Source organism: Ursus maritimus, unplaced genomic scaffold (genome assembly GCF_017311325.1).
Source record: "Ursus maritimus isolate PB19 unplaced genomic scaffold, ASM1731132v1 scaffold_9, whole genome shotgun sequence".
Classification (NCBI taxonomy): Eukaryota; Metazoa; Chordata; class Mammalia; order Carnivora; family Ursidae; genus Ursus; species Ursus maritimus.
Genome location: NW_024427107.1, coordinates 33,353,660 through 33,379,659, shown reverse-complemented (window position 1 = coordinate 33,379,659; position 26,000 = coordinate 33,353,660). Strand labels below are relative to the sequence as shown.

At 39.2% G+C, this 26,000-nt stretch overlaps 1 protein-coding gene across 1 annotated transcript in view; it reads right to left on the bottom strand.

The window, feature by feature from the left end:
* Nucleotides 1–552: 552 nt before the first annotated feature.
* ATP6V0D2 (ATPase H+ transporting V0 subunit d2) overlaps nucleotides 553–26,000 on the bottom strand; it is a 42,235-nt gene continuing 16,787 nt past the window's right edge. The window contains exons 3-8 of the mRNA XM_008689111.2: nucleotides 12,909–13,087; nucleotides 11,607–11,686; nucleotides 9,887–9,964; nucleotides 3,551–3,727; nucleotides 2,299–2,376; nucleotides 553–791 (exon numbers count right to left, since the gene is read on the bottom strand). Of these exons, the coding sequence (XP_008687333.1) occupies nucleotides 630–791; nucleotides 2,299–2,376; nucleotides 3,551–3,727; nucleotides 9,887–9,964; nucleotides 11,607–11,686; nucleotides 12,909–13,087 (754 nt within the window). The 3' untranslated portion in view covers nucleotides 553–629. The remainder of the gene's footprint in view (nucleotides 792–2,298; nucleotides 2,377–3,550; nucleotides 3,728–9,886; nucleotides 9,965–11,606; nucleotides 11,687–12,908; nucleotides 13,088–26,000) is intronic.

Here is a 26,000-nt window from a genome sequence, read left to right as displayed (position 1 = left end):
TAAGATAAATAAGGTTTGAGGATCTAATGTATAACATGGTGACTATAGCTGATAACGCTATTGAATAACTGAAATTTGCCAAGAGAGTAGAACTTAAACGTTCTCATGGGGGGTGGGGAGGAAAGGCAACTATGTGAAGTGATGGATGACTTGATGGGGGGAATCTTTTCACAATGTATAAGCATATCAAATCATCACACTGTATACTTTAAATATCTTTGGTCTCACACAACCCCAGGTTCTTGTGGACCTAGAAGAGGGAAAAGTAAAGCAGACAGTATTTGGACCTGTGGAGAAGCAAGGGAAAGTGAGAGTAAAACACTTTAATTAGATCTGATTGTTAATACAACCAAACAAGAATAGGAAAAGTACCATAGGGTTAATTAGACTTAATATCTAAGGTCTGGGAAAAGAGTGAGACATAAATGTGGAAACAAAATTTAAGGCTGCTAGAAAAAAAATCACTTTGTTTCTGTTGGTTTACTATGTTCTAGTGGGTCTGCAACTCGTGAAGGTGCGGGGTAAATTATTTTTGTGTAACCCAGATAATATAACACAATTCTTTTTATTTTCCTTGGAACCTTTTCTTCATATTTAAAGATGTTCCACATCGGAGGCCCCATACTGGGTTATACAATTGGAATGTAACTGTTAATTTTAGTTCGATGTCTTTGTGAAATGCATTCTGCTATCCACACAATATTTCTCATTTCTTGTTCCTTCAGCTTTGTGTATGCGTAAAACACGCCATAGTGGAATTGCCTGTTGAATGCCAGCACGTTCATTTGTACCTGAGGAAGGAAAAAAAACCAATACAGACCATCACTTATCGGGAATGTACTACATCTATGAGATAATATTAAACTACAGACTGGTTTGTGTTTGTACAGTGCTTATTTGTATTTATATAAGCAATGTCCAAATTGGGCCAAATAGAGGAAAACGGTAGCAACTCATCAAGTTCTAAAGGGAACTTTAGTGTCACTCTACAGATAAAGACAGAAAATAGTAGTTTAAAAAGTAAGTTTATTAAAAAATAAATAAAATAATGTAGGTTTATAGAATCACTAGACAAACTCCAAATCTTCTCAGCACTGCTAGCACAAAGATTCCTGGGAAAATCTTGGTGTTTGGGTGTGTATATGTATGTGCGGAACTTTGTAGTAGTACATATAGCTGGCTTCTAGATAGCGGGCTTGTCTCATTTAGGTAAACTAAATTTTTAAAAAATTGTTTAACTGAGGTAAAGTCTGAAATGGAACAATTCTTTTATTCTTTTCCACTTTGAAAAAAGGATGAGAGGTACTGAGTCCCTCACGCAGTTCTGAAAATGTCAAGCTAAGTGTTCAGGAAGTGGAGGTCCTTGTTTTCAGGAACAGACGCTTCTTTTTCCTGCCAAGGGCAGCTTTCTTAATAGCCTTCTTTGAAGCAGTTGTGCAATAGTGTGGAATTTTAAAAACATCCCTAATATATGGGATAACTTGCATTGTTTTTACTTCTTTCTGTGACAGGCACTAGAGAGCTGTTGGGAAATGTCTGGAGTATAGGAAGGGGCCCGAACTGCTTTCTGGTGCCAGTCCTACCCTAAAATTTGGATAAATTTCAGGGCTGTCTGTCAATCAATTGAAAGGGAAGGGCCAGTGGTCTTAGAGAAATGAATAAAATACACTAGAAAAATTCTCTAGATTTGAGAGACCTTATCCGGTATCCCCATCCCCCTCAAAAAAAGCCCTTTCGTTGAATAGTTCAGTAGCCCAAGAATTGACTATAAATGGATTAAGTACTCTTCTGTTTTTCAGGGAAAGAGAATAATCTAGATTCTCCAGATAGATGTCCATACAAATAATTCCTATGTGTTATAATTGTGTTCTTAAATTATATTATAACCATAGACATATCCTTCTTAAGAAAGGGATGGTTTAGAGAGTGAGATGCACTTAACAGAGTGTACACCATGAGGATAGTCAATATATGATCATGAGAATGTCCGAGCTCTGATTCTCTAGTTAATTGTGCAATAGCTGCCCTCTTTCCAGAGCTTCACTATGTGTACTGGATAGAAAACACTGTGTTTCTGGATAGGAAAATTCAATGGGAATCCATCATATGTGAACCACTGGGCCTCTAAGGCGGAGATACTAATACCCATCTGGTTGTCAAATTGTGAATACGCTTCATCAACTGAACTGATCAACTGTAAAAAGAAGGCCCCCAAAAGAAAACCGAAAGTAAGAAAAAGTCTAAAACTGAGAGAGAAAAAGCATACATAAGCTAATAGCATTTCCATTTATATCATACCTCACGCTCATAAAACACATCCTCCAATGTCTTTCCTCCACTGCCATCACCCACAGCCTCAAACAAAGGCTTGTATACCTAAAAAACAGAGGCTATTTTTAAACATTATTTCTTATAAATATGTATGAAGATATTTTCCTAGCAATACAGAAATGATGTATCTGTTCTAAAAAATCTATCCAGAAAGACTGAATGTTTTTTGTAGGACCTTTGGCCTCCCGAAAAAATACCAAAAAATCCACATAAAAAGAATATGGATGGATTTCTAGCCTATTGGCTTATTAAGGCCTACAGGGCAAGAGCAATTCTACCCTCAATATACCTTGAATGAGCTAATCTCTGCATTAGGTTCTTAGGGCTAGTTGGACACATTATAGAGGATAAATAAATGCTTGTGGTTTAACCAGCGTGGATTCATGGGTTCTTTGAAATGACAGGTGATAAAATTCACATGGAATTTCAAGTGTGGAAGGGGTGGAAACTGGGGAGAAGCTCAAAATTTAATATTATGCTAAAAAGCCTCCTGTGATGACATGAGCTACTATAAAGGTTTATTGCAGTTTGCTGACTTCTCTTTCCTGGAATGTTTCAGAAACGATAAGAGCGTCATTCCAGTTCTGGAAAAGTTAACTAGAGGGCATTATGTTACCATAAGTCAGAAGGAATGGAATCGGGATGAGCTGAAAAGCTGCAGGCTCTTAAGGAACATTTGGATGTGGAGTAAGGGAAGGACATAGCAGCCCTCCTTCCATTCCCTATTTCTGGCCACTGATTAAAGGGAATGGCAGAAACCAATATGTTCATATTCTCCCCTGTATTTCAAGTAGACATTCTGTACCTAAGCCTGTTTACCCAATGGTAAAGGACTGCTGGGTCAGGCTATTGTATATAACTTGGACATAAGCTCGCATATCCAGAACACTGCACCAGTCCCTTGGGGAACTCGCTTTATCAAGCACTTCAAAAGACATGCTCAAATGACTGCTCCTTGGAGATTTAAACAAGTACTTGCTTGGCAGGAACCTCAAAAAAACAACAACGACAACAACAAACCAACCCACCCAAAACAAAAAACAACCCACGTGGCTTAGAAACTTGAAGTACTTCTTTGAGAGTGACAGTTCTAGAATGACATTGCTTTCTACCTTACAAACATAACTGCTTTAGAGAAGACATGTAAATTTGACGTGTGAACTTCTAAGTACAGGTGGTGACATGTAAGACATTCAGGGTGCCTGGTGTGGTTACGTACTCCATAATGGTCCGCTACCCTCCTCATCTGCTCGAAGTCTTCCGCTTGAGCCAACAGGCGCAATCCTTCTGGATAGAGCTTGCCACAAGTCGGGTAGAGGGTCTCCCGGTCGTCTTTGCTCAGTTCCGTGCCAAAGGAGTTAAGAGTGATGATAAAAGCACGTCTGTCAGCCTCAAACTGAATTTGCAAAACACAAAATCAGTGAATTCTAACCATGTTCTAAATGCTATAAACAGAACCCTAAGTAGACAAATTCATTTCCAGAATGATCTGCTTTCCTTTCCAGATTTATGTCTAATTATAATACAAACATGTGTTATTAATGTTCCCTTAGCCTCTTTTTTTTTGAAGATTTTATTTATTTTGACAGAGAGAGAAAGTATGAGGAGGAGCAGCAGCAGAGGGAGGAGAAGCAGGCTCTCCCACTGAGCAGGAAGCCCAACGTGGGGCTTGATACCAGGACCCTGGGATCATGACTTGAGCCGAAGGCTGATGCTTAACCAACTGAGACACCCAAATGCCCCAACCCTTAGCCTCTTCTTATAATGGAGTAATTTTGCTTGCCAGAGAAGGATCACACAGTGATAATGGCCCATGACTCTTGAAACCCCACTGAACTTTGGTTTCCAGGCACTCTGAAATTAGTTACTCGTCTCTGTCACATAGGTCACTAAGGTCTCAAATGTCTCTTCCACAAAAATGGGAATAGTACCTACTTGTTGGGGTCTGTTCAGGGATAGGACAAAATAACGTAAAGGGAAATGCCTGGCAGGGTGTTTGGAACAAAGAGTGTGTGTCGTAAATGTTAACATCTCTTTCTAGTTCTTGATGTCAGTGTGATTTTCTTTTTACCTAATGAAACTTTATGCTTACCATTGGTTTGTACTTGGATGGTTTGGGTTTTCTTCTTGAAAAGTCCTAGGTTGGATATCAATCAGTCTAACTGTGTAGCTCAGGATTACATGGCTCAAGACAAGTTACCTTCCTCTCAGGCCTGTTTCCTCACTTACAAGATGATAGGGTTAGACCTCATGATCTTTCGGGTGGGTCACATATTCTCATGTCCTGTCTTTGTGCTGAACACCACCAGGCACCTAAGCAAACAGCTTCGAGTCAGGCCAATCTCTTCCAACCTCTCAGTGTTTCTTGAAATTTACTATTCCTTTGGTTTCCATGTTTCTTCTGTCTCTTGGTTCTCCTGCTACCTCCTCCAAACATTCTGTCTCAGCCTGTCCTTCATGGGATCCTCTCTGCCTACCGTGGGAGTTTGTCATAGTGTCCTTGAGCTGAGAAACTCTTCTGAAATACCTGCACTACTCACCTGAAATACCCTGCACTTACATTATTTTAAAATCTGAAAACTATTTTTCTCCCTACTACACTGTAAAATCTTTAAGAGAAATCATGCCGCTCTTGTTTCTTGTCTATTTTTTAATAACCAGTGCCTGACACGTAGGAAGATAAAAACTGTTTACTGAATCCAACAGAATGGTCTGTGATTCTACTACTTTCAAAATTCTCCAATATTCTCTACAGTGTTGCTACTCTAAGTGTGTTTCTTGGGTCAGTAGTTTTGATGTGACCTAGATGCTTATTAGAAACACAGAGTCTTGGGGCGCCTACGTGGCTTAGTTGGTTAAGCGTCCTACTCTTGTTTTCGGCTCAGGTCATGAAAAAAATGCAGAGTCTCAGGGAATAGTCCAGCCCTACTAAACCAGGGCTTGCATTTTAACAAGATTTCAAGGTTATTTGTATGCTCACAATAGCTGAAATAATTGCTCTACAATATCCTTTGATCAGCTTACTTTTGACGAATTAACAAATCCAGACTTGCAATAGATTTTACTGGAACTCTTTTGTTAGAACAGGTGTTTCCTACCAGGAGGGTGAGAGTTAGTTCCTTCTGATCCTTTTGACTGACCTAACGGAAAGTATGGGTGACCCAGAAGCAGGGAGTGGCCTCATTTGGAAGCAAAGGCAGCTGCCTCTGGCTACTGAATGTAATTGTCAGGAATTTTAGACCTTCCATGGACAGAAGAAACGCAAGAGGGAGATTTCATGGCCATCAGAAACCTTGAAATAAAAATGAGAGCAGGAGGAGCAACAATAGAGTTAATTGTCCCACATGCCCTTGAATGTGCTTTCTAGTTCTAAGATGTTAGAAGGGTTTTTTTTTTTTTCACTTTTTTCCCCCAGTTTTATACAGAAATAATTGACAGAGATTGCTGTAGAAGATGTTAGGATTTTCAGGAGAGAAGTAAGGTGGGATAGGCAGCCTTGCAGACATGCCTGGCAGCAGAGGCCGTTCTGGAGGAGGAAGATGCATGAAGTTATAAAGCACGACATTTTGGAGGAATGGTCATGGCTCAAGCGCTGGGAAAGAAGGTGAAGTGGTAGGCTGGACAGGCAGCTGGGAAGAGAACAGGAAAGGCTTCACAGGCCATGCCAAGAGAGGATTTGATTGATACAATAGGTTCTCTGAACACTCCAACTTATTGTTCTTGTAAATATCTCTTCCCTTTGCCTACAGTGTGTGTACTTCATTCCAGAATGCTCCACGTTGAAATCTTACCTGCATTGGAGGGTCCCATCAGATGCTATTTTTTTTTTTTACAAGAAGGCCTGCTATTTCCTCCCCAATTGGATATGATTTCCTTTGATTCCCTATTATACTTTAATTTCCCTTTTATTATAACTGCCTGTATATCTACCTTAGTGCCTTTTTCTAGTCTAGAGTTTCTTTGTGTGTGAGTGTGAGTATTGTTAGTGAAAAGAACTATAACCTTGAAATTGTAAAAGGGCTTTCTTGTGTTTGACCATCCCTAAGCAGACAGTTTGACACAACATCTGATTATGGAGGAGAGTAAATGGGGTGGTATTAGATTTCACTTAAGTCCTCTCTATCATTTATGGATGGTTGGCTTCTTGTGTGGCACAGAAGACACCAGATGTCCTATGTCCTTTCACTCTTCCTTACGCGCATTTTAAAGCCATACCTTATTTTTTGTTGTTATTGCAAAAGTATACCGTTGACTTATTCAAAATCATTATCAGTTGCACATGACAGAGTTGGGCTGATCAGGTCACACATTCTTGCTGGTTCATTATCAGAGGACAGGAATACCTTGTGGGGGCAGTGGATCGAGGGGTCGATGGCAGTGGAAAAGGGTTACATGTACTGGAATCGAGCCCAGCCTTGCGAGCTTGGGAAGATGAAACACACTTATTCTGTGCTTGTTTTTCATTGTCTTATTAAACATATAGGTTGTCAGAAGAGCAACGACAAATAATAAAAGGCATAAAGGCAAACAGTATGCTGCAGTACATTTGCCTTGAAAATAAGTTCAGTTCTTTTTTTTTTCCCATATGAAGTCACAATCTCGTAATTAGGTCAAATTTTTGCATGCAAGGCCAGGTTAATGCTCTCTTTTACCACATTAAGTCTTTTGAAGTCTCCTGTCAAATGAGATTAAATAAGAACATATATGGAAGAACTTTATAACTGGAAGTGCTCTATTGTTGCACAAATAAAATGGGGGGTAATTACATGAACTGACATATTTATATATCAATTTATATAAATCTGACAAATCTCTTCTGATCATATCATTAGAAGCATTATAATTGCATGCTATGTATAACTAATACTTCTACGTAATGTATAAAGATAGTTAAATGGACTTTTATTTTTAACACAGCTTGAAAAAACCTAATCTAATGTGGTAGTATCATGGGTATAGGAAAGGGATAATGGGAACACTGGGTATATAGTAGTCTGATCAAACCCTTACAGAGATAAGGATTCTTGTAATACTATGCTGTCCTTTCTGCATTACTGAGGACTACAGAGACATAATTCTTATCTATTTCCGATTTTTATAGCACACGCAATATGATCTTGATTATGAATTAGCACTTACTTTTTTAAAAAAAGATTTTATTTATTTATTTGAGAGAGAGCACAAGCAGGGGGAGTGGCAGAGGGAGAGGGAGAAGCAGGCTTCCCACTGAGCCAGGGCCCAACTCAGGGCTGGATCCCAGAATCCCGGGATCCTGACCGGAGGGGAAGGCAGACGCTTAACGGCTACCGGGTGCCCTGAATTAGCACTTACTTTTATATAAGAATTGCGGATGGTGAATTTAATGTAGAGGTAATATAGTGGATAAACACAGAGGATCCAGAACTAGGCTACCCGGCTTCAAATTCTGACGTTGCCACTTATTATCTGTGTCATCAGGCAAGTTACAGTTGCCCGTTCTGAAAAATAGATAGTAAACTCCCATGTTGTTGTGCTGTAGTTTTATTTTCATTGTGCTCGTTTTGTTTTTTGTTTTAGATTTTTTATTTATTCATTTCAGAGCGAGAGCATGGAGGGGGAGGGCAGGGAGGGTCAGAAGGAGAGGGAGAAGCAGACTCCCCACTGACAGGGGGCTTGATCCCAGGACCCCGGGGATCGTGACCTGAGCCGAAGGCAGATGCTTAACCAACTGAGCCACCCAGGCACCCTCACTGTGCTGTTTTGAAGTTCAAGTGAATTCAAGTATATAAAGCACTTAGGGTAGTTATCTGGTGCATTATAAATGTTAACTATTAATAGTGTCATTGCATATCTTTTGTAAGGTTATGAGTTTTGCCATAGCTCTTATTTCACATATTTTGTGGGTATAAAGCACACAAGCCATTTCTTTATGCCAGTAGAAATTACACTTTCGAGCCACAGATAATGTGGCTTCTTATAGTGTGGCTAGTAGTTAAAAATTTATGACAAGAAAGGGGAGTGCATCATAGGGCCAGCAGGTTACTTATGTTATGTGATCAGAATGTCTGAAAGAGACTAGCTTACTTTCTGACATTTAGTATACCATAAAAAAATGTTATTTTATTTATCAATGCCTATTTCTTGTGTAACATAGCTAAAGGCAAAAGAGATTTCTTGGCATTGTCCAGTAATAAATTTTGCTTCAAGGACTGGTTTTGCTTGAGGAGTTTCAACAGGGGATAGCAAAGTATCTTTAACTGTAAAATTTTAATTTTAGATGTTTTGAGGGGAACTAATTTATCATATGCAGTTTCAGAACATTAGGTTAAAATACATGCGGATGAAGTTATTCAGGTTTTTTGTTTTTTCCCTTTTTTGCCTAAAGGGCAGTTCTTATCAAGCTTTTCTTGAAATCAGAAGTCATCGAACTATTTAATCTACCTACCAATGAAGTTACTGTGACAGATAATCTAATGATTAAAGATATTCTTTAGACAAAACTTAGTTTCACCAGGCAAAGCAAAGGGCTTTTCTAAGTCTAGAATGGTATCTGCCCACCCCCCTCTTATTCAAGTGAAAGCAGGAAAAGAGATCTATATGAAACACAATACAAACTATGCCCAGGATATCCCCAGATCCTTCTGATCTTTGGCCTGAATCTCTGAGATCAACACATGCACGCAAGATGATCTCTAAACACAGATGAAAACTGTGATGATAAAGAGGAATTAAAAGGATTAAAGCATCAATCAGAGAGGTAGAAAGCAGTGGTGACATTTGACACATAATTTAGTGAACACACCAACTGTGAATCACTGAACCCAGAGTCTTCCTACCCAGAGCTGGAATGTTTGCGGATTGTTTGAGTGTCCTTTATTTTAGGATTTATATAAGGAGCAAGGCCCATTGTGGACTTTGGTTCCACATTGGAGAATTCCCAGCTTGCCCAATATTCCTTGTTGGAGGGAAGTTGGGTTATTATTACAAGTATTCATAGTCTACCAATTCCTCATAGTATACCAAATTTTTAACTAATTATAATCTACTTTGTTCATATTACATCAAAATGAATCATGACCAAACTTTTATAGGCATTATTCTTTTCTAATTCCAAAATAACTCTGCTATGTAGAAAACTTGGAAAATACCACTCCTTTCTAATTCCAAAATAATTCATCTATGTAGAAAACTTGGAAAATACCACTCTTAACTGAAGACATCAAATGATATATATGATAAAATACGTTGTTCATATTATTTTTAGATAAAGGAGTTTTTTTTAAGTTTTTATTTATTTGAGAGAGAGAGAGACAGAGAACATGAGAGCGAGTGAGCATGAGCACGGGGGTGGAGGGAGAGGGAGAATTTGGTTTCCTGCTGAGCAAGGAGCCCAATGTGGGGCTTAATCCCAGGACCCAGAATCATGACCTGAGCTGAAGGCAGATGCTTAACTGACAGCCACCCAGGCACCTGGAGATAAAGTAGCTTCTAACATAAATAAATGTAAATAGGATTATATAAATGAAAAGTGTGTAAGCACATTATCTGGCATAAAGAAATTCAAGGACTTTCTTACCTCAAGAATGGGACACATGATTTCTGCTGTGACATCACCATGATTCTTACAGAATTTATAGAATGCCTCGAGGTAAGACTTAAAAAAGAAGAAAGATCATAAAACAATAAAATGAAGATATTTTCCTCTGGAAATTTCTAGATCAGCTTTTCATGGCTTATTAAATACTTTAATGGAGGTTGAATTACTTGTCCCGTAGGGCGATATTTTATTAAAAACTTGATACAAATGTTCACAATGAAGCATGTTGCACAACTTTAAAAAAAAAAACAAAATTGTACCTATCGTACCTTATGATTCCTTAACAAGCACTTTTTTTGCATGGTTCTTGGGTTTAGTTCACATGGTTAAATTTTGGTACTCTAATAAGAGCGCCAAACTCTTTTTTTTTTTTAAAGATTTTATTTATTTATTCGACAGAGATAGAGACAGCCAGGGAGAGAGGGAACACAAGCAGGGGGAGTGGGAGAGGAAGAAGCAGGCTTCTAGCAGAGGAGCCTGATGTGGGGCTCGATCCCATAACGCCAGGATCACGCCCTGAGCTGAAGGCAGACGCTTAACCGCTGTGCCACCCAGGCGCCCCAAGAGTGCCAAACTCTTTGATGAGCTCAACAAATAGTTCTAAATTTGGTCATGTGCTGACATTTAATCACTCTTGGTGCTCAGGAGACATGTCTGGATGGCTTGTGTCATGGAGGACACATTGGGAAGGCAGAGTCTGGCTGAATAGTTAGACTGACTGTGTTTGCATCCCAACTCAATTACTTACTAGCTAACTGACTTTTGCCAAGTAAATCTTACCTCTCCATGTCTCCGTTTTCTCATCTGAGAAATGGGGATAGCACATAGTTTTGCTGGCTAGATTAAGTGAATTAATGCCTATAATTTGCTTAGAACAGTGCCTGCTGTTAGCTATAGTTCAAGGATGCCTCCTCTAAGTCCATACATTTCTTTCTAAAGAGGAAATGGCCTGCAACACAGTGCTTTTGAAGGGACCATATGTTTTAGCATAACCAGCTGTATATATGGCATGACAGCATATACTCCTTCAGTTACTGTGTGAGATTGTCCAAAGATGCTATGGTTGTATGAGTGAAAATGGACAGATTTTGCTCAGTCCATAGGACATAAACCACTCAAATGATGGCAGCATAGTCCAGACAGACAGCTGGCCAGGTTATGCAAGGTAAGACTCAAGGACAGAGATGGATACTACATAACACAAGGATCACTATGTATGCTGGTTGTTTAATTTTTTTAAAACTTTTATTAAGATTTTTAAGTAATCTCTACACCCAACACAGTTCTTGAACCTACAACCCTGAGATCAAGGGTTGCAGGCTCCACCAACTGAACCAGCCAGGCACCCCTGTATGCTGGTCGTTTTAAAGTGGATATGGTTCACTTTACTCATCCGTCCACCCACCCACCATCCATCAATCCAATCGCTACTTTTTATGTCCCAGGCACACCAGGCAAGGAGCTAGGAATGCAGAGACGAAGGGGGTGTGTAACTTCCTCTCAAGAACCTCGCTGCTTCACAGGAAGCTGACATGTATGCATTGAACCAGAAGACCAGAACTGTAAAAGCTGTATTACAAGTATGCAAAGCTTCCTAACTGCAAAAGTTGGCTAATGGGCAAAGTAACCTTTAATAAAGAACTCTGGTTAAGATGTATTATGTCGTAAGGAAAAACATAGTATTTTGGCAAACACTTACTTTGTATAGTTTATTGCGCAGTAATTCAATATTCAGTTCATCAAGGGTATTTTCAGACATGCAGTCTTGAAAGAATGGAGCTGAAAGCAGAAATTACCACACAAAATAAATTAATCCAAAGCATGATTATAAACTGTAGAAAAGATTTCCTGAGCACATCACCTTGGGCTCACTCCTGACTAGGACACTGTGCAGTGACAAGCCACAGACTGGATCAAACTACCAGTAATGACGGCAGTAAGAGTGATTACTTACTAAGTGTTCACTGCGTGCAAGCTGTTCACTAAACACTGCATATATTTTACCTTATCTGATCTTCACGACACCTTGGGGCAAGTCACTTTACGGCTTACTTTCTGAAGCCCCCCTCACCCCTATCTTATAGTAGTATTTATCACTTGCAACCTTACTATGTGCTAAACATTGAGTTGTACTAAACTGTGTTGTATTTAGTTTTTAAAGCTCTGTTATACTAAGATACTATTATTTTTAAAATGAGGAAACTGAGGGGAACTGCACTGCCCCAAGTCACCGAGATGGGACCAGGCAGAGACTGGAATCAAATATCCATGATTATGGACTTACCCTCTTTCCACCACGCTCCCTTAGCATCACACATTTAATCATGGCCCATTTTTTTGTCTTTTTGAAATTTCTGTTTTTAACAGCAACTATTTTGACACACGATCAACAGCAAATTGCTATGAATTGCTACTCTCCAGTTTTCCTGACACTAACATATATAAAATTATCCCATTAGCATTTTGAATGCTAGAACTATTATCAGTGCTAAATTATGATGAAATTAGCATTTATTTCATCATTGCTTCAGGTCATTTGACAGGCGCCCCTGAGCATCTCAGAAAAATGGCATTCCTAAACTTCCTAAAACAAAATGCTGCCTAGATACAGCCTTATTTAGACAGAAGTTTAAAACAAAAAGATGAGGAATTAATCATATAAAACCCGGCTAGAAAATTAATTTTTTTAAAAAAATTACAAGTTCTATCATTTATTTACTATGATCTGGTACAACGTACAAAGTTTTGGAGGTTGGGTGATGAGCCCCAGCTCCTACTTGGCTACAAATGGTTCTTATGTGACTCTGGGACGGTTACTTTCATTTGTTGTCATCTGAAGAATGAGGGAGCTGGACTAAACGATTTCTTAATGTCCCTTCCACATCTAGGAATCGTATAGCATGACACTGGATTCATGGAGAAAACTATGACTTGAACGTACATTTTCTGATGACTATGGTAACATGCACAGGGAGCAATAGGATTGCTTACACATTCATACCTAATGCTGTTTCCACCAGAACAGCATTAAAGAGATCAGAAGGTGTCTCCGCAATGTTGACTGCTTCCATTTCCGTGAAACGGCCCAATGGGTGGCACTTGACCAGAATTTCTTTCACAGATTTTTTTTGCAATGCACCGTTCATCAGTAGAATCACATTGTCTATCATGTAACTGCATCTGGTTTAGAAGAAGGCTCAATCATTAGGAAAGCAACTGTATGAGAATAAGCAGCATACCATAAGTAAGAAAGAAAAATATAGTTCAGGCACAAACTCTTGCATTAAAGAAATATAGAAGTCTTTTTTTTATTTTAAACTCTGGGGTTTGAGAGATGTGAGTGGGGTAAAATATCTGACTCTCTGGGGATATCACAGTTTGAAAATCAATGTCGTAATAACTAAATAAAGCTAAATAAAACGTAGGCTGGTGGGAATAGGCAGAAAACGACCCCAACATTGTAATTGTCAAATGTGGTAGGGTGAGGATGAGTGTGAAATTGTGTGGTTTCTCAGAACAGACTATGGGCTTAAAAAGTTGAGAAACACAGACCTGGAGCATTTCACTCTACCTTAAAAACTGACTTTTTAAATCTGCAATAAAGCCCATCGTTGATTCAAAATTTAAAATATTTTAAAATAAATAAAATACTTACTAAATTTAATATTAAAATATTTAATATTTTATTTATTAAAAAGTTAAAATATTCTGTATTCTTTTCTTCCTATGAGACCAGGTGGTGAACTTTCTAGCTGTTTTCTTCCCAGGTCTCCAAGAGTCCCTAGGTTCACATTTTATATGATTATGTTGCTCAATATCAGCTCTGCCCAGGATATCCTGGGTGCATATGCTTGTTCACTCATGTGCTCAGCACCCAGGATATTCCAAGCAATGAGGCTGAGATGTAAGAGAGAGTTCCTCACTTCACAGAGAATATAGTGTGAGGGCGGAACTGGACAAAGAATCCATTACAGTAAATTGTAACAAAGCATGGATGCTAGGCAAATTACAGGGCGGTGTGGAGATTCAGAGCAGGGCACCAAAGCAGTCTGGGATCAGACTTCCTAGGGAGCAATATTCAGGCTGAAACTTGCAGAATGAGTAGGAGCTGTCCAGGCAAAAGTGGCTGGGAACTGAGGGAGCAAAGTCTTCAAGGCAGAAGGAAGAGCATGCAAAAAAAGCCCCAGAGAAGAAAATACAAGGATTTTTTTTCTGCCCAGCACTGGGCAGTGGAGGTAGGGCCAAGGCTGAGCATGCAGGGTTTTGACAGACAAAATAGGAATTTGGGGTGGAGGGCGATGGAAGATACCGAATGCCTTTAAGCAGAAGTGGGTGTTATGATCCAAGCAGAATGATGATTAAAACAGGAGAAGGGGTAAACAGACAGATAGTGAGGTGCTTTACAAAAGTTATTTTAATTAATCGGGATAACAACACTGTGATGATAGTAGGTGCCGCTCTTCTCTCCACTTTATAGACGAGGAACCAGAGGGACCCAGAGAGGTGAAAATCTCACTCATGATGACACAGCTAACAAATGAGACAGCTGAGACACTCAAACAGTCTGCTTCTGGAGTCTCTTAGCCCTTATACTATGCTGTGTTTAACTGTCAAGGATGATACACAGGTTTCTAGGTTTAACAGACTGTGGAGCCACTGGTTGAGACGAGAGCATTGGAGGAAGAGCAGGTTGTAGTGGGAGAGGATGCTTTGGACAGAAGGAGTTTAGATGCCTGGGAGATATCCTAGAGGAGATGCTAAGTAGTCTTCAGAAGTCCGAGTCCTGAAGACAGTCAGGACCAGACATTTGGGGGGTTTAGTGGAGGAAGTTTAATGGTGGAAGCAGAAGTCTTGGGGATGATTGGGATCACGTCCTAGAGTGCACATCAAGAGTTCTGCCCTGAGAACCCTGGAGAACCTCAACATTTGAGGACCTTTATGTAACCTGAGAAGGAATGACCGGATAGTAGGAGGAAAACCGGGGAGGGGGGAGTTCTAGAAGTTCTAGGAAGAAGGGGTCAGAGCATCAAAGGCCACGAGAAAGTCAAGAAAGACACTGAAGTGTCCATAAAAAGCAGCAACTAACAGGTCATATGACAACAGTGAAAACACTTCCAGGTGAGTTTATTAGTGGAAGGGAAAGGGGAGAAAGTGGCAGAAATGTGACCTCGTGTGTTTAAAGTGAGTGGAAATAAAGAGATCTAAAAAGAAAAAAGAGTTCAAACTACAAGTTGACCTTAAAAGAAGGGGAAGATAGCTCTATGGAGACCCAGGGGCCAAGGGGCTGTGGACTTCAGTCTTTGTTTTTTTTTTAAGATGGGAGAGAAGAGAACATTTTCTAGGGCTGAGAAGGAGGGAGCCGAGAGGGCGAGGTTTCAGATCAGGACAGTGAAGGGGCAGCCAACTGAAGAGCTGAGGTCCCCCAGGTCTGACAGTGATGGGACAAACCGCGGCCACAATTCAGGCTTGAAAAACAACTGGATAGGGGCGCCTGGGTGGCACAGCGGTTAAGCGTCTGCCTTCGGCTCGGGGCGTGATCCCGGCGTTATGGGATCGAGCCCCACGTCAGGCTCCTCCGCTATGAGCCTGCTTCTTCCTCTCCCAGTCCCCCTGCTTGTGTTCCCTCTCTCCCTGGCTGTCTCTATCTCTGTCAAATAAATAAATAAGATCTTAAAAAAAAAAAAAAGAAAAAAGAAAAAAGAAAAACAACTGGATAAGAATTAGCCAAGCCACTTAGAAGCAGTGTCACTGGAGTCTGGCTGCATGGGTCACAAACGTCATGTGCAAGAGAGCATTTCCAGCTGCAAGAGTCTCCTTCACTGTGGACCTTCTACAATTTACTCCAATAAAAATTCTATCTGAAGAAGTTTAGAAGCAGGCAATTATCCTTTATAAAAGGCACATGAGTCTAAAGTTTCTTCACCTCCCAAACAGCAGTACCAAATTTAGACATTATAGAATTTTAGACTCCTTTTTATCTCTTGAAAATGATATTAAAATGGAAGTGCTTATTTAACTGTCCCTTTATGGCTCAAAATCTATTACCTGAGAGGGGAATAGCTAGCACTTAATAATCCTTAGCAGGCTCCAGACATTTAATTGTTCCCCACAGCACCTCTGTAATGTAAAAGCATATGAGCTGCCAACACTCCCAACTTGCAGAGGACTATTAGACTAATGCGGACGGGCAACCAATGTCAATGCTTAAGGATTTAGCCCACATGTCACACTCAAGCCTATGTCCGTGCAGCGTGTGCATGTGGGTGTGCACATGTCTGTATTGAGTTAAAAATTCTTTTTAGGGGCGTCTGGCTCAGTTGGTAGGGCATGAGACTCTGATCTCAGGGTCTTGAATCACGTTGGGGGTAGAGTTTACTTAAAGAATAAAAGAAAATAAAAATTAAAAAAAAAATTTTACTAAGTCTGGGCCCTATAGTATAAAAAGCAAGGACCAAAGCAACTGGATTCTCTATTAGTTCAACTCACTATTTAACTGCTCTGTTTTTAAGATGGCGCAATAACACCAGTTCTAATAGTGTGTTCAGGAAATGGAGTGAAGACCCAGGGCTTAGCCCATGGCAGGAGGCAGAAGGGAGGGTGTCTCTTTCCTGTCCCCTCCCTCATCCCTATCACACACATGCACTGGGTGTATAATTATCGTTGGCTTTCTGGGGTGGCAGGGGGATGACGTGCCCAGAAACAGTTTCCTTTCTTCAGCCTATAATCTTTATAGATCCTCAGGGCCACACATAGAGTGGTTAGGAATAAAATCACTGCTGATATTGCTTGACTAATTTTTGAGCTCAAAGACACCAGGGTGTTCATCGAGTTCAAAGTGCTCATGTTTTAGATAATTGTGTTCATATGTAGTGACAGAGCTAGGCTGAGCTAGGTTAACTTTTCTCTAGTGGTCCAGCAAATATTCTCATGTATAGCCCCTGCTAAATATTTTATTCTATAACTCTAATACTGGCACCTGTGAAAATCATGAAGTCACCTAAAATTGTAATAGAGTGAGTGATTTAATTTTCAAAATTTTAGGTTGTAAAAATTATAATCTTTAAAACACCAGACCTCTTTGAGGTTTTTCCTGTGTGTCGGGCATTACATGCGTGTTCTCACTCAAGCCTCACGATTCAATGCTGTAAGGACCATTATTACCACTTTACTTAAATACCGCGTCCAAGGTCACAGTGCTAGGAAGAGGCAGAGTTGGCACCCCAAAGCCAAAACTCTGGCTCCTATTAGATTTGGAGAAAAAACAGCTCGAGGCAGATGATATTTTTAACATTTCCTTTTGGTCTTAGTGCTAGTCTTTCTCTTTTTGCTCCCGAACGTATTTAAGGATCTTGAAGCTAACTAAAATCCATTTCCTGTACGTTAACTATTCAGTTCTGGGCTGATACAACAGCTGCCGAATGGTCAGACAACGCAGAGCCATCATTTGGTGAGTTAGAGGAATCATTCTGCAGTTCGAGTCAAAATCTCTCTGCCCAGCCTCAGACCCTCACTCTTTTACCCCCTTTTTGTGGCTATGATTGCCTGGTTTTCTCATAGACGCCTCAGTCACATTATCTCAAAACCTGAATGCCCCCAGGGTTTCTCCTTCTTCTATAATCTCTATCTCTGTCAGCAACATCACAACTCTTATTCCTAAAAATCTGTCAATGCCTTCCCTTTGCCTCTAGAATAAAGCAGAAATTTCTCATCATTGTATGCAAAGCTCTTTATTACCTGGCTTTTCTGATTACTTCTCCAGCTATGGATGTAAATAATATCATAAAAAAAAAGTATGCATTTTAGAAAAGTGAATAGAACAGACCCCCCCACACACACACCGCAAAAAGCTCTTAAGGGGCAAGATTTTGCAAGGCAGGCTGAGGAAGGGCCAGAATGGGGAAAGGAGCACAAAGAGAAAGTGTCCTCACAGAATGCATGGGCCAAAACCATCAACAACTGAATACCACAGCAAGCTGTGAAAGGGCTGAAAATATATCCCTTGGATCTAGCAACTAGAATGGTTTGGGCGGCACAATGAGGTAGGAACCAAGACTGAAGTGGTTTGAGTACACAAGTGAGAAAACAGATGAGTATAGACCATCCTTTTTAAGAAGTTTAGCATCAAGGTGTGGGAAAGGGTAGAACACGACTTTCTTCATACGGTCATTGTGTAAACTAAATCAAATCATACATGTAACAACATTTTATAAATTGTGAAGTTGTCACAGTAGAAGAGGCCCAGGCTTTGAAACAGAGAAGCCTAACTCTAAGCTTAACTCTGTCACGTAAAAACCAGTTTAGCAAGAGCTCCATTTTCTCAGGCTTAAAATGGAAGTACTTGTTCGGCTTTGAATGGTTGGCATTTGGATTAGTGACACATATGAAAGCACCAGTAGTGCCTTGGATAAAGAAAGAGGATGTGATCACACACTCTCAGGAGATCATAAACCAGACTTTGGAGGAAGGGGAACAGGAAATTATAAGCCACATAATTTTTGATATAATAAACTTACAATGTTTTAATTCTTCTATTGTCTGAGATTTCTACATCTCTAGTTTTACACTTAGTTCTAGCCAACAGAATCTTTTCTAAATTTACCCATTGCTTTTATTTTATTTTTTTAAAGATTTTATTTATTTATTTGACAGAGAGGGAGACAGCCAGCGAGAGAGAGGGAACACAAGCAGGGGGAGTGGGAGAGGAAGAAGCAGGCTCCTAGCGGAGAAGCCTGATGTGGGGCTCGATCCCAGAACACCGGAATCACAGACGCTTAACGACTGCGCCACCCAGGCGCCCCTACCCATTGCTTTCAAAAGATAAGAGGTTATTAACCCTTTTGTGGTGTAGAGACAAGGAACTGAGTGGAAGATTGGATCATCTACAAGACCATAAATTATGTTATTTGCTGGGATATTAAATATTAAATCTGGCTTATACCTATTTTAGAAAACCTGTTATCATCCTGTTCTGCATCACATTACCCTAGAATGACCCTTGTGTGGTCATTACTTCATGATGTTTCCTTTAAGATACCGGAACTTCAGTTTCATGTTTATCTTTTGGGAACGTAATCATTAATCTCAAAACAATGCCTGTTAACTAGTTGTCATAAATGATAACTGCTTTTATATATTAAAAGGCCTGAATTCCTTTGTTAGATGGAGGCTCTTCAAGAATCAGCCTGAACTACTCCACTTGGGTGCGACTGGATGGTAACTAACTTGGTGAACTTGTGATTATAGGAGATTCCGTATCTGAAAGCACTGTGACTTCAGTGTGGCTTCATTGCAAGAGCCCCCTCCTGATATCAGGACTTGATTTGCTACAGGTTCCTTTCTACCAAGAGGCTGGGTCAGCATCCTTTCATCTGCAACACATAATATATAGCATTGTTGATGACGACGATTCTGTTTTAGGTGACCAGAACTGTGATATGTTTGCTAGGCCACATTTGTACATGAGGAATATACAGGGACATGAAATGCATAAAGAGTGATTGTTCACGGCAAGGATTGGGCTGTGTGTGAAATACACTTGGTGTACTCTAAGTTATTTCACTCTCATGAAAGGTGCTGATCCACCCCGAGGAGGCCCAACATATTTATCATGACATGATAGGGCCATGCTGGAAGTATTTTCCAATATATTAATTTTCAAATGAAAGTTTCCTCAATCACATTGGTAAACATTTCTGTGACTGCAGATTCATGTAATCCGATGCTAACTCTAACTCCTCACAGGGGGGCAGTTCTGTTTAGTCTGACTTGTTAAGTAGACTGCTGAGATTTAGAATATCCCCCATAAACATCTGCTCCCTCTTGAAATTTGACTTTTTTGGGTAGCATTTCTTACTTCCCTAAAGTTTCCCTTTTTTAAATAGAAGAAGTGAAAATTAAAATAATTTTAAAAAGCAATTAATTTTGCTGTCACACTCATTTTTCCTTCTCACAAAACAAAATGCTGAAAAATTGCTCAGAAGTCAGCATTGCCTATAATAGCATATTTTAGAACAAGAATGCTGATCACTATGCATTTCCCAAACCCTTGGTAGCTCTGGAATCTTTAGAAAACTCTTTCTCCAGTACTTCTCTAGTATCTTGGTTTAACCCATCTGTTCGGATTTAAAAATTCCTCAAACTTATTTGTCCTTTTCTACATCAGTGTCTTTGTTCTTATTATTCTCTAGATATATAAAACCTTCCTTCCCCACCAACTGCTAGAAAGCAAAATCCTTCCCATTCTTTAAGGTCATATTCAAATACCACATTTTTCATTAAGCTTTTAAAATATCTCCAGCTAGAAGTGATATTTTTTTCCTCTCTCTAAATTTTTGTATTTATATTTATCCTGGGGTAAAATTAATTTTCAATATATATTGGTAGTATCACTGGTGAACATGATTAGTTAACTCATTCATTCACAAATATTTATTGCATATCTGAGGAAATAAGACCTGGACTGTAATACTAATTTTGCCACTATTCAACTGTGTGCTTTTAAGTAAGTCATTTTACATATTCATTTCAAATATAGTTATTTGCAGATATTCTTACCAATCTTTATTAGTTATAGGAATTTGTTCATTACATTTTTTTGTGGCCTCCAAGAAGCCTGAACCTCATACTTGTACAGAATAGGGACACGATAATGATTTTTTAAAATCAAATCAATGAGTAAATTTTTCTTTATGTTCATTCAATTACATTAACTCTGATACCGGGGAAATAGAAGTGAAGGAGATAACTGGCTACCTGGTATCTTAGCCTGAGCTCCCTTTCTAGGGGTCATAGCTGCCTATTCCTTGCTTTTTCTATACTTTTCCATTGAGGAGAATTATAATACTAGGGAAATTACTCCACTGTCACCCCTTTGTTGGCCATGCATGTAAATATTATGGTCATTCACAAGAAAACACCAGTGGAGTGATTTTTCTTGCCAGTTAGATGGGTTTAAATAAGCTGTGTCTATCATAGCCTGTTTTTGTTTGTTTGTATTTTGGGGTTTTTTGGTCAAGAACAGTTAACAGGTGGATCTCATCTTTATTATATTCAAAACACCAGTTACAATAGATGTTGGGGAATCTCATATCTTCTGATGACGAAAGAAAAGAAAAATAGCAGAGAGACTAAGAAAGGAAGAAAACGTTCATATATTGTTGAAGTATGAGAGAGCAATCTGCTAATGTGTATCACAATCTAAGACCTGCACATCTATTGACAATTTCACTTCTGGGAATCCATGTTAAAGAAATTCTGGCGTAAGAAAGCACAGATATGTACAATGATGTTTGTTGCAGCATTACTTGGGATAGCAAAGAAATGAAACAACGTAGATGAAAAAAAGGGGAATGGTTAAATAAATGACAGTGGATGCAACACAATGGGATACAATATGTGCTTTAAATAAGGTAGACTTTGTGTGCTTATGTAGAAAATTGACTAGATTATGTTAAAAAAGGCAAAGTATAGATAATACATGTAATATGATCTTACTGTTCTAAAACAAACAATAAAACCAACTATGTATATTTATATTTGTTTACATATAAACATTTGCATACATATAAAACTTTTTTCACATAGAAAAAAATTATGCATCAAACTAATAAGGGCTGGGGCTCCTGGCTGGCTCAGTCAGTAGAGCATGCAACTCCTGATCTTAGGGTTGAAGGCTGGAGCCCCACCTTGGGTGTAGAGATTACTTAAAAATAAAATCTAAAAAAAAAAAAAAAGAAGAAAGAAAGAAAAATAATAAAAATAAAAACAAGAACAAGAAACACTTATGAGGGTATGTCTGGGCTTTGGGAAATGCATTCGGAAATAGTCTCTACTTAATGTTTCCTTATTTCTAAAACGCAAATATTAGTGCTACCCATGCGGATGTCATGAGAATTAAATGAATTTAATACATGCAAAGTAATTATAGAAATGCTGGCTTTCAGTGAGCACTAAATAAAATTTAATAAAAAACACAGGCACGAGCTTTTTTTTCAATTAAAACGAAGAAGAAGAAGAAGAAGAAGAAGAAGAAGAAGAAGAAGAAGAAGAAGAAGAAAAATAAACACGATAAAATACAACTAAGGCAGTGGATATCTGGATCAGTACCAGGGTGGATTTCAGTCCTTCCAGGTTATGAGGCAGTCTCAAATTTATTTTACCGAACAACTGTTGGGGAAGGAGCAATAGAACAGGCTACCGGGATCAATCATGCCCCCTGGTGGTTGATTATTACCCCACCTGGAATGTAGACGAAGAACGAAGGAAAAAAACACGTCTACCTTTGCCCTGATTTGTTTCCCCTTCAGGGAGAACTGTTGTAGGGATGGTATCCTAAGGTCTTTTATCTCCATTACCTTAACATCCCTAACGGTCAGACGCTAATTTTGCGGGTGGCACGTGGCACGGGCAAGGCAACAGTAGTACTGAGGAAGCCGGCCACGTTTCTGCGCGCGCTGCCTCCTCCCAGCCACATCCGCGTGCAAGCACGGTCTCACCCTTCACGTCTTCAGCTTTGGCATCACCTCCTCTCTGCGGTCTTTTCTCGTTTTCACCCGTGATTATAACTCTAATGCAAAAAATTAGCTGCATTTGTTTTTGAGTATGTGCATGTGGATATGGTGTAAGTGTGGATATATTCATATATTGTGTAGAGACACTCAGGCAGTTACGTGGGCGTGCAACCCGTGTAGTCACACAGGGCCCAACACTTGGTTTAATTCTCTGCTGTTGCTCTCTTGAAATTACTATATATGTATGGTTTATTTCTTTATTTATTTTTAACAAGGGCCTTGTATGTTCATTTGCACCAGGCCTCGCAAAATACACAGCTGGCCCTGTTTTCAGATTACACTCACAATTCTAAATTGAATATGATTATTACTATTCTAGATGAGGAAACCAAGGCTTTGAATGACAAAGGAACTTTTTTTTCAAGATCCCACAACTGGCGTATTGTAGACTCAGGTTAGAGTCTACCAAATGGTTCCAAGAATTTCTCTCTTGCAACAGGGTCACCTAGACGGCTGATTAGAAGCGCAGATTCACAGGACGCATTCCAGGACCTAATAAAACATAATTTTTAGAGGCATGGTCTTGGAATCTGCACCTTAAGTAACTACTCCACTGACTTAGAGAACAAGTTTACGTTCAATTCACCTCTAATTTTAGAACCTAGGGCCTTCACTGCTGGCAGTCACTTAGTATATGGTACGCTGATTAAGTGAATGTCATTCAGTTCCAGACAGATCAAGTACTGCTATTGCAGGATAGCAGAAGGGTTTTGCAATTCTCAAAGTGCTGAGAGTTTTAAATGCTGGAGGCCTTATCAGCAGCTACAGTTGAGACATTTTTGCCCCATGGAACATCCCCATGGGATCGCTGGATATAAAATCTTTAAGATGTTGCAGTCCTTAAGATTTCAGAAGGACTTTTCCGGCCAGAGATTCAGAATTACAAATGCAAAGTGGTGTCAAATGGTCAATCTCATAATGTTATTGGGAACTTGATTCCTGAAATCAAAATTTAATAAATTAAATACGGTGGGGACTTGGAGGTAAGACACAGAACTCAGCCCTTTAAAACGTTCATGATCAGATGGAAGGCTATATAATCATTTACAAGTATTAGAAAAAATTTTGACATAGAAAAAAATGCTGATAGTATATATAGAAAAGTTAAGATTCAAAATTGTATTTCGAGTGATTTTAGTTCTTTTAAAATGTATGAAAAAAAAAGAATATGAAAGTAATGCCAAATGATGGTGAGGTTAAGGGTATTTTATTTGTATAATTGTCTCTAATTTACAGTGGGCTTCCTATTCTTTTTGATTAGAAATAAAACCAAAATCCTTTATCTCACTTGCAGATTCTCTTTCCTTAGCTTAGAATTCGCAGGAATTATTGCCTGTTTTCTCTCACTGATCATAAATCAAGATGCTAAATTCTGTTATGTCTATCTCCCATATGTATCTAAGCACTGTCCCCTCCTTTCTATCTCAGCTGCTATTTCTAGTCTAAACTTTTAAAATATCTCCCTCTTTCTTCTCTATTTCCAGTTCCATCCCTTCAGTGCATCTTTCGCAATTCCAACAGAATCATCTTTCTAAAATACACGTAAGATCAGTCCCCTCACTTTTCAAGGCAGTGTTAAGTGTTGTGTAAAGTAAAAACAAATGAACAAACAAAGAAGAGAAAGTAGCACCTTTAGAATGCTATCAGGAGTGACCTGATGTCACATCTCAGCTTCTCTACTACCCGCCACAAGGGCCTTACGTATCCCCAGGAAATGGGCATAATAATAACAATTACCAATTACTGAACAAACACTAAGTACACAATAAGAACAGAGACTTTCCCATTGGTTAGAGGAGAAAACTAATGCCATGTTATATTGCCTTAGGCAGGGGAGCTGTAAGTGTTCAAAGGCTCTTCCAAATGGCTTCCCAGCAGAATACACCCCACCTTACAAGGTGGTGACCATTCAGTGAGGGTACAGTCAATAGCACATAGGAAGCATGCCAATAGTGGAACCCTTTCTGAAAAGCCTTCCTTTATTGACTTTTACTCATAGACACTTAGGGTCGGAGCCCTTAATCTGGCCAGACTCTTCATTCTCTTTTCCCAGCCCATGCTCCTGCTCTTGTCTAGGCTCCAGCCACATCCGAGATGACTGTCATTTCCAAATACAAAATTTTCTCATGCCTCACTAATACATAAGTTATTCCTTCAACTTAATGCCCATTTCAAATTTTGGTTCAAATTCGATTTTTTTCTGCAAATCTTTTTTTTAATACAGATTTTATTTACTTATTTGGGAGAGAATGAGAAAGAGCACGAGCAAGGGGAAGAGGGAGAAAGAGGCTCCCTGCTGAGCTGGGAGCCCGATGTGGGGCTCCATCCCAGGACCCTGAGATTATGACCTGAGCTGAAGGCAGATGCTTAACCAACTGAGCCACCCAGGCATCCCAAATCTTTTAAAATCATAATAAGTTATTCCATCCCCTAGCCTCCTCCAACTGAATGTTCAGGCCTCTATTATAGCCGTTGCTTAATTCTGTCTTACTTTTTCACCATTTGCGAATACATCAGGTGCTCCGTTAGAATGTAAGAATGTAAGTGACCTAGCATTATATTATTTGTTTTGTGACTAACAAGTGATAGGGCAACCAATTCATCCGGTTGGCTAAGGACTTTCCTGGTTTTAGCAGGAAGCCTTAGAAAACCCTGAGAAACCCCTCCAGGCAAACGAAGGTGTATAGCCTCCTAACGTATAGTGCAGTGAAAAGCCTGTAGAAGGTTTATAATACATCATCAGAATAGTCAAGAACTTTGATTAGCCTTTATGAATAAATCTTTAAAGATTTTTTTCAATGTGTGGTCCTTAGCCTACAGTTCTTGGCTAATAATAGTCCAAGTACTTAAAACTACGTTTGATCTTGCTCTTCCTTGTTCCTCCTATATTCAGAAAATGTATATCCCCTGAGGTGGAGTATTTTGAACATTAAAGATTATTTTTAAAAGATGGCTAATCTCAAAAGGGATGAGAAGTTGAAATGCTGCCAGAAAGTTGAGTAGGAGGAAAGAAAAATAAAACAATCCAGTCCTATATTAAATAGTCTCTTCATTAAAATGCTATGGATTCATTCCTTTGTTTCACACAACTGTGTATAATTATAGTATACAAAACCCCCAGATCTTCCTGCTATTAAGCATTTAAAAATATCCATTCCAGATTTTCAAAATAAGTTTCACATATACAGTAATTATATCACACAAATGTGCAATGCTTAGATTGTATTTATGATAACAACTTAAATTTAGACCATCTCTATTAGGGTTGACTTCACATTTTCAAAAGAATGCCCTGGGCACTTCCTGACAGAACAGGAAGTAATCCTGTTTGATGGAAGTTCGTGGGTGCTAGACACCTGACTTCACAAAACATTCTAGAAGAGAAATAAGAAAAGTAGTTTTATAACTCTTTTTCATATGTACACCTTTTGTTATAGTAACACATGTCAGGTTCTGCACAGGGCAGCTGGATGCTGCCTGGGCTGGCACTCACAGGATTTGGTGGGATAAATCATGGACCGAGA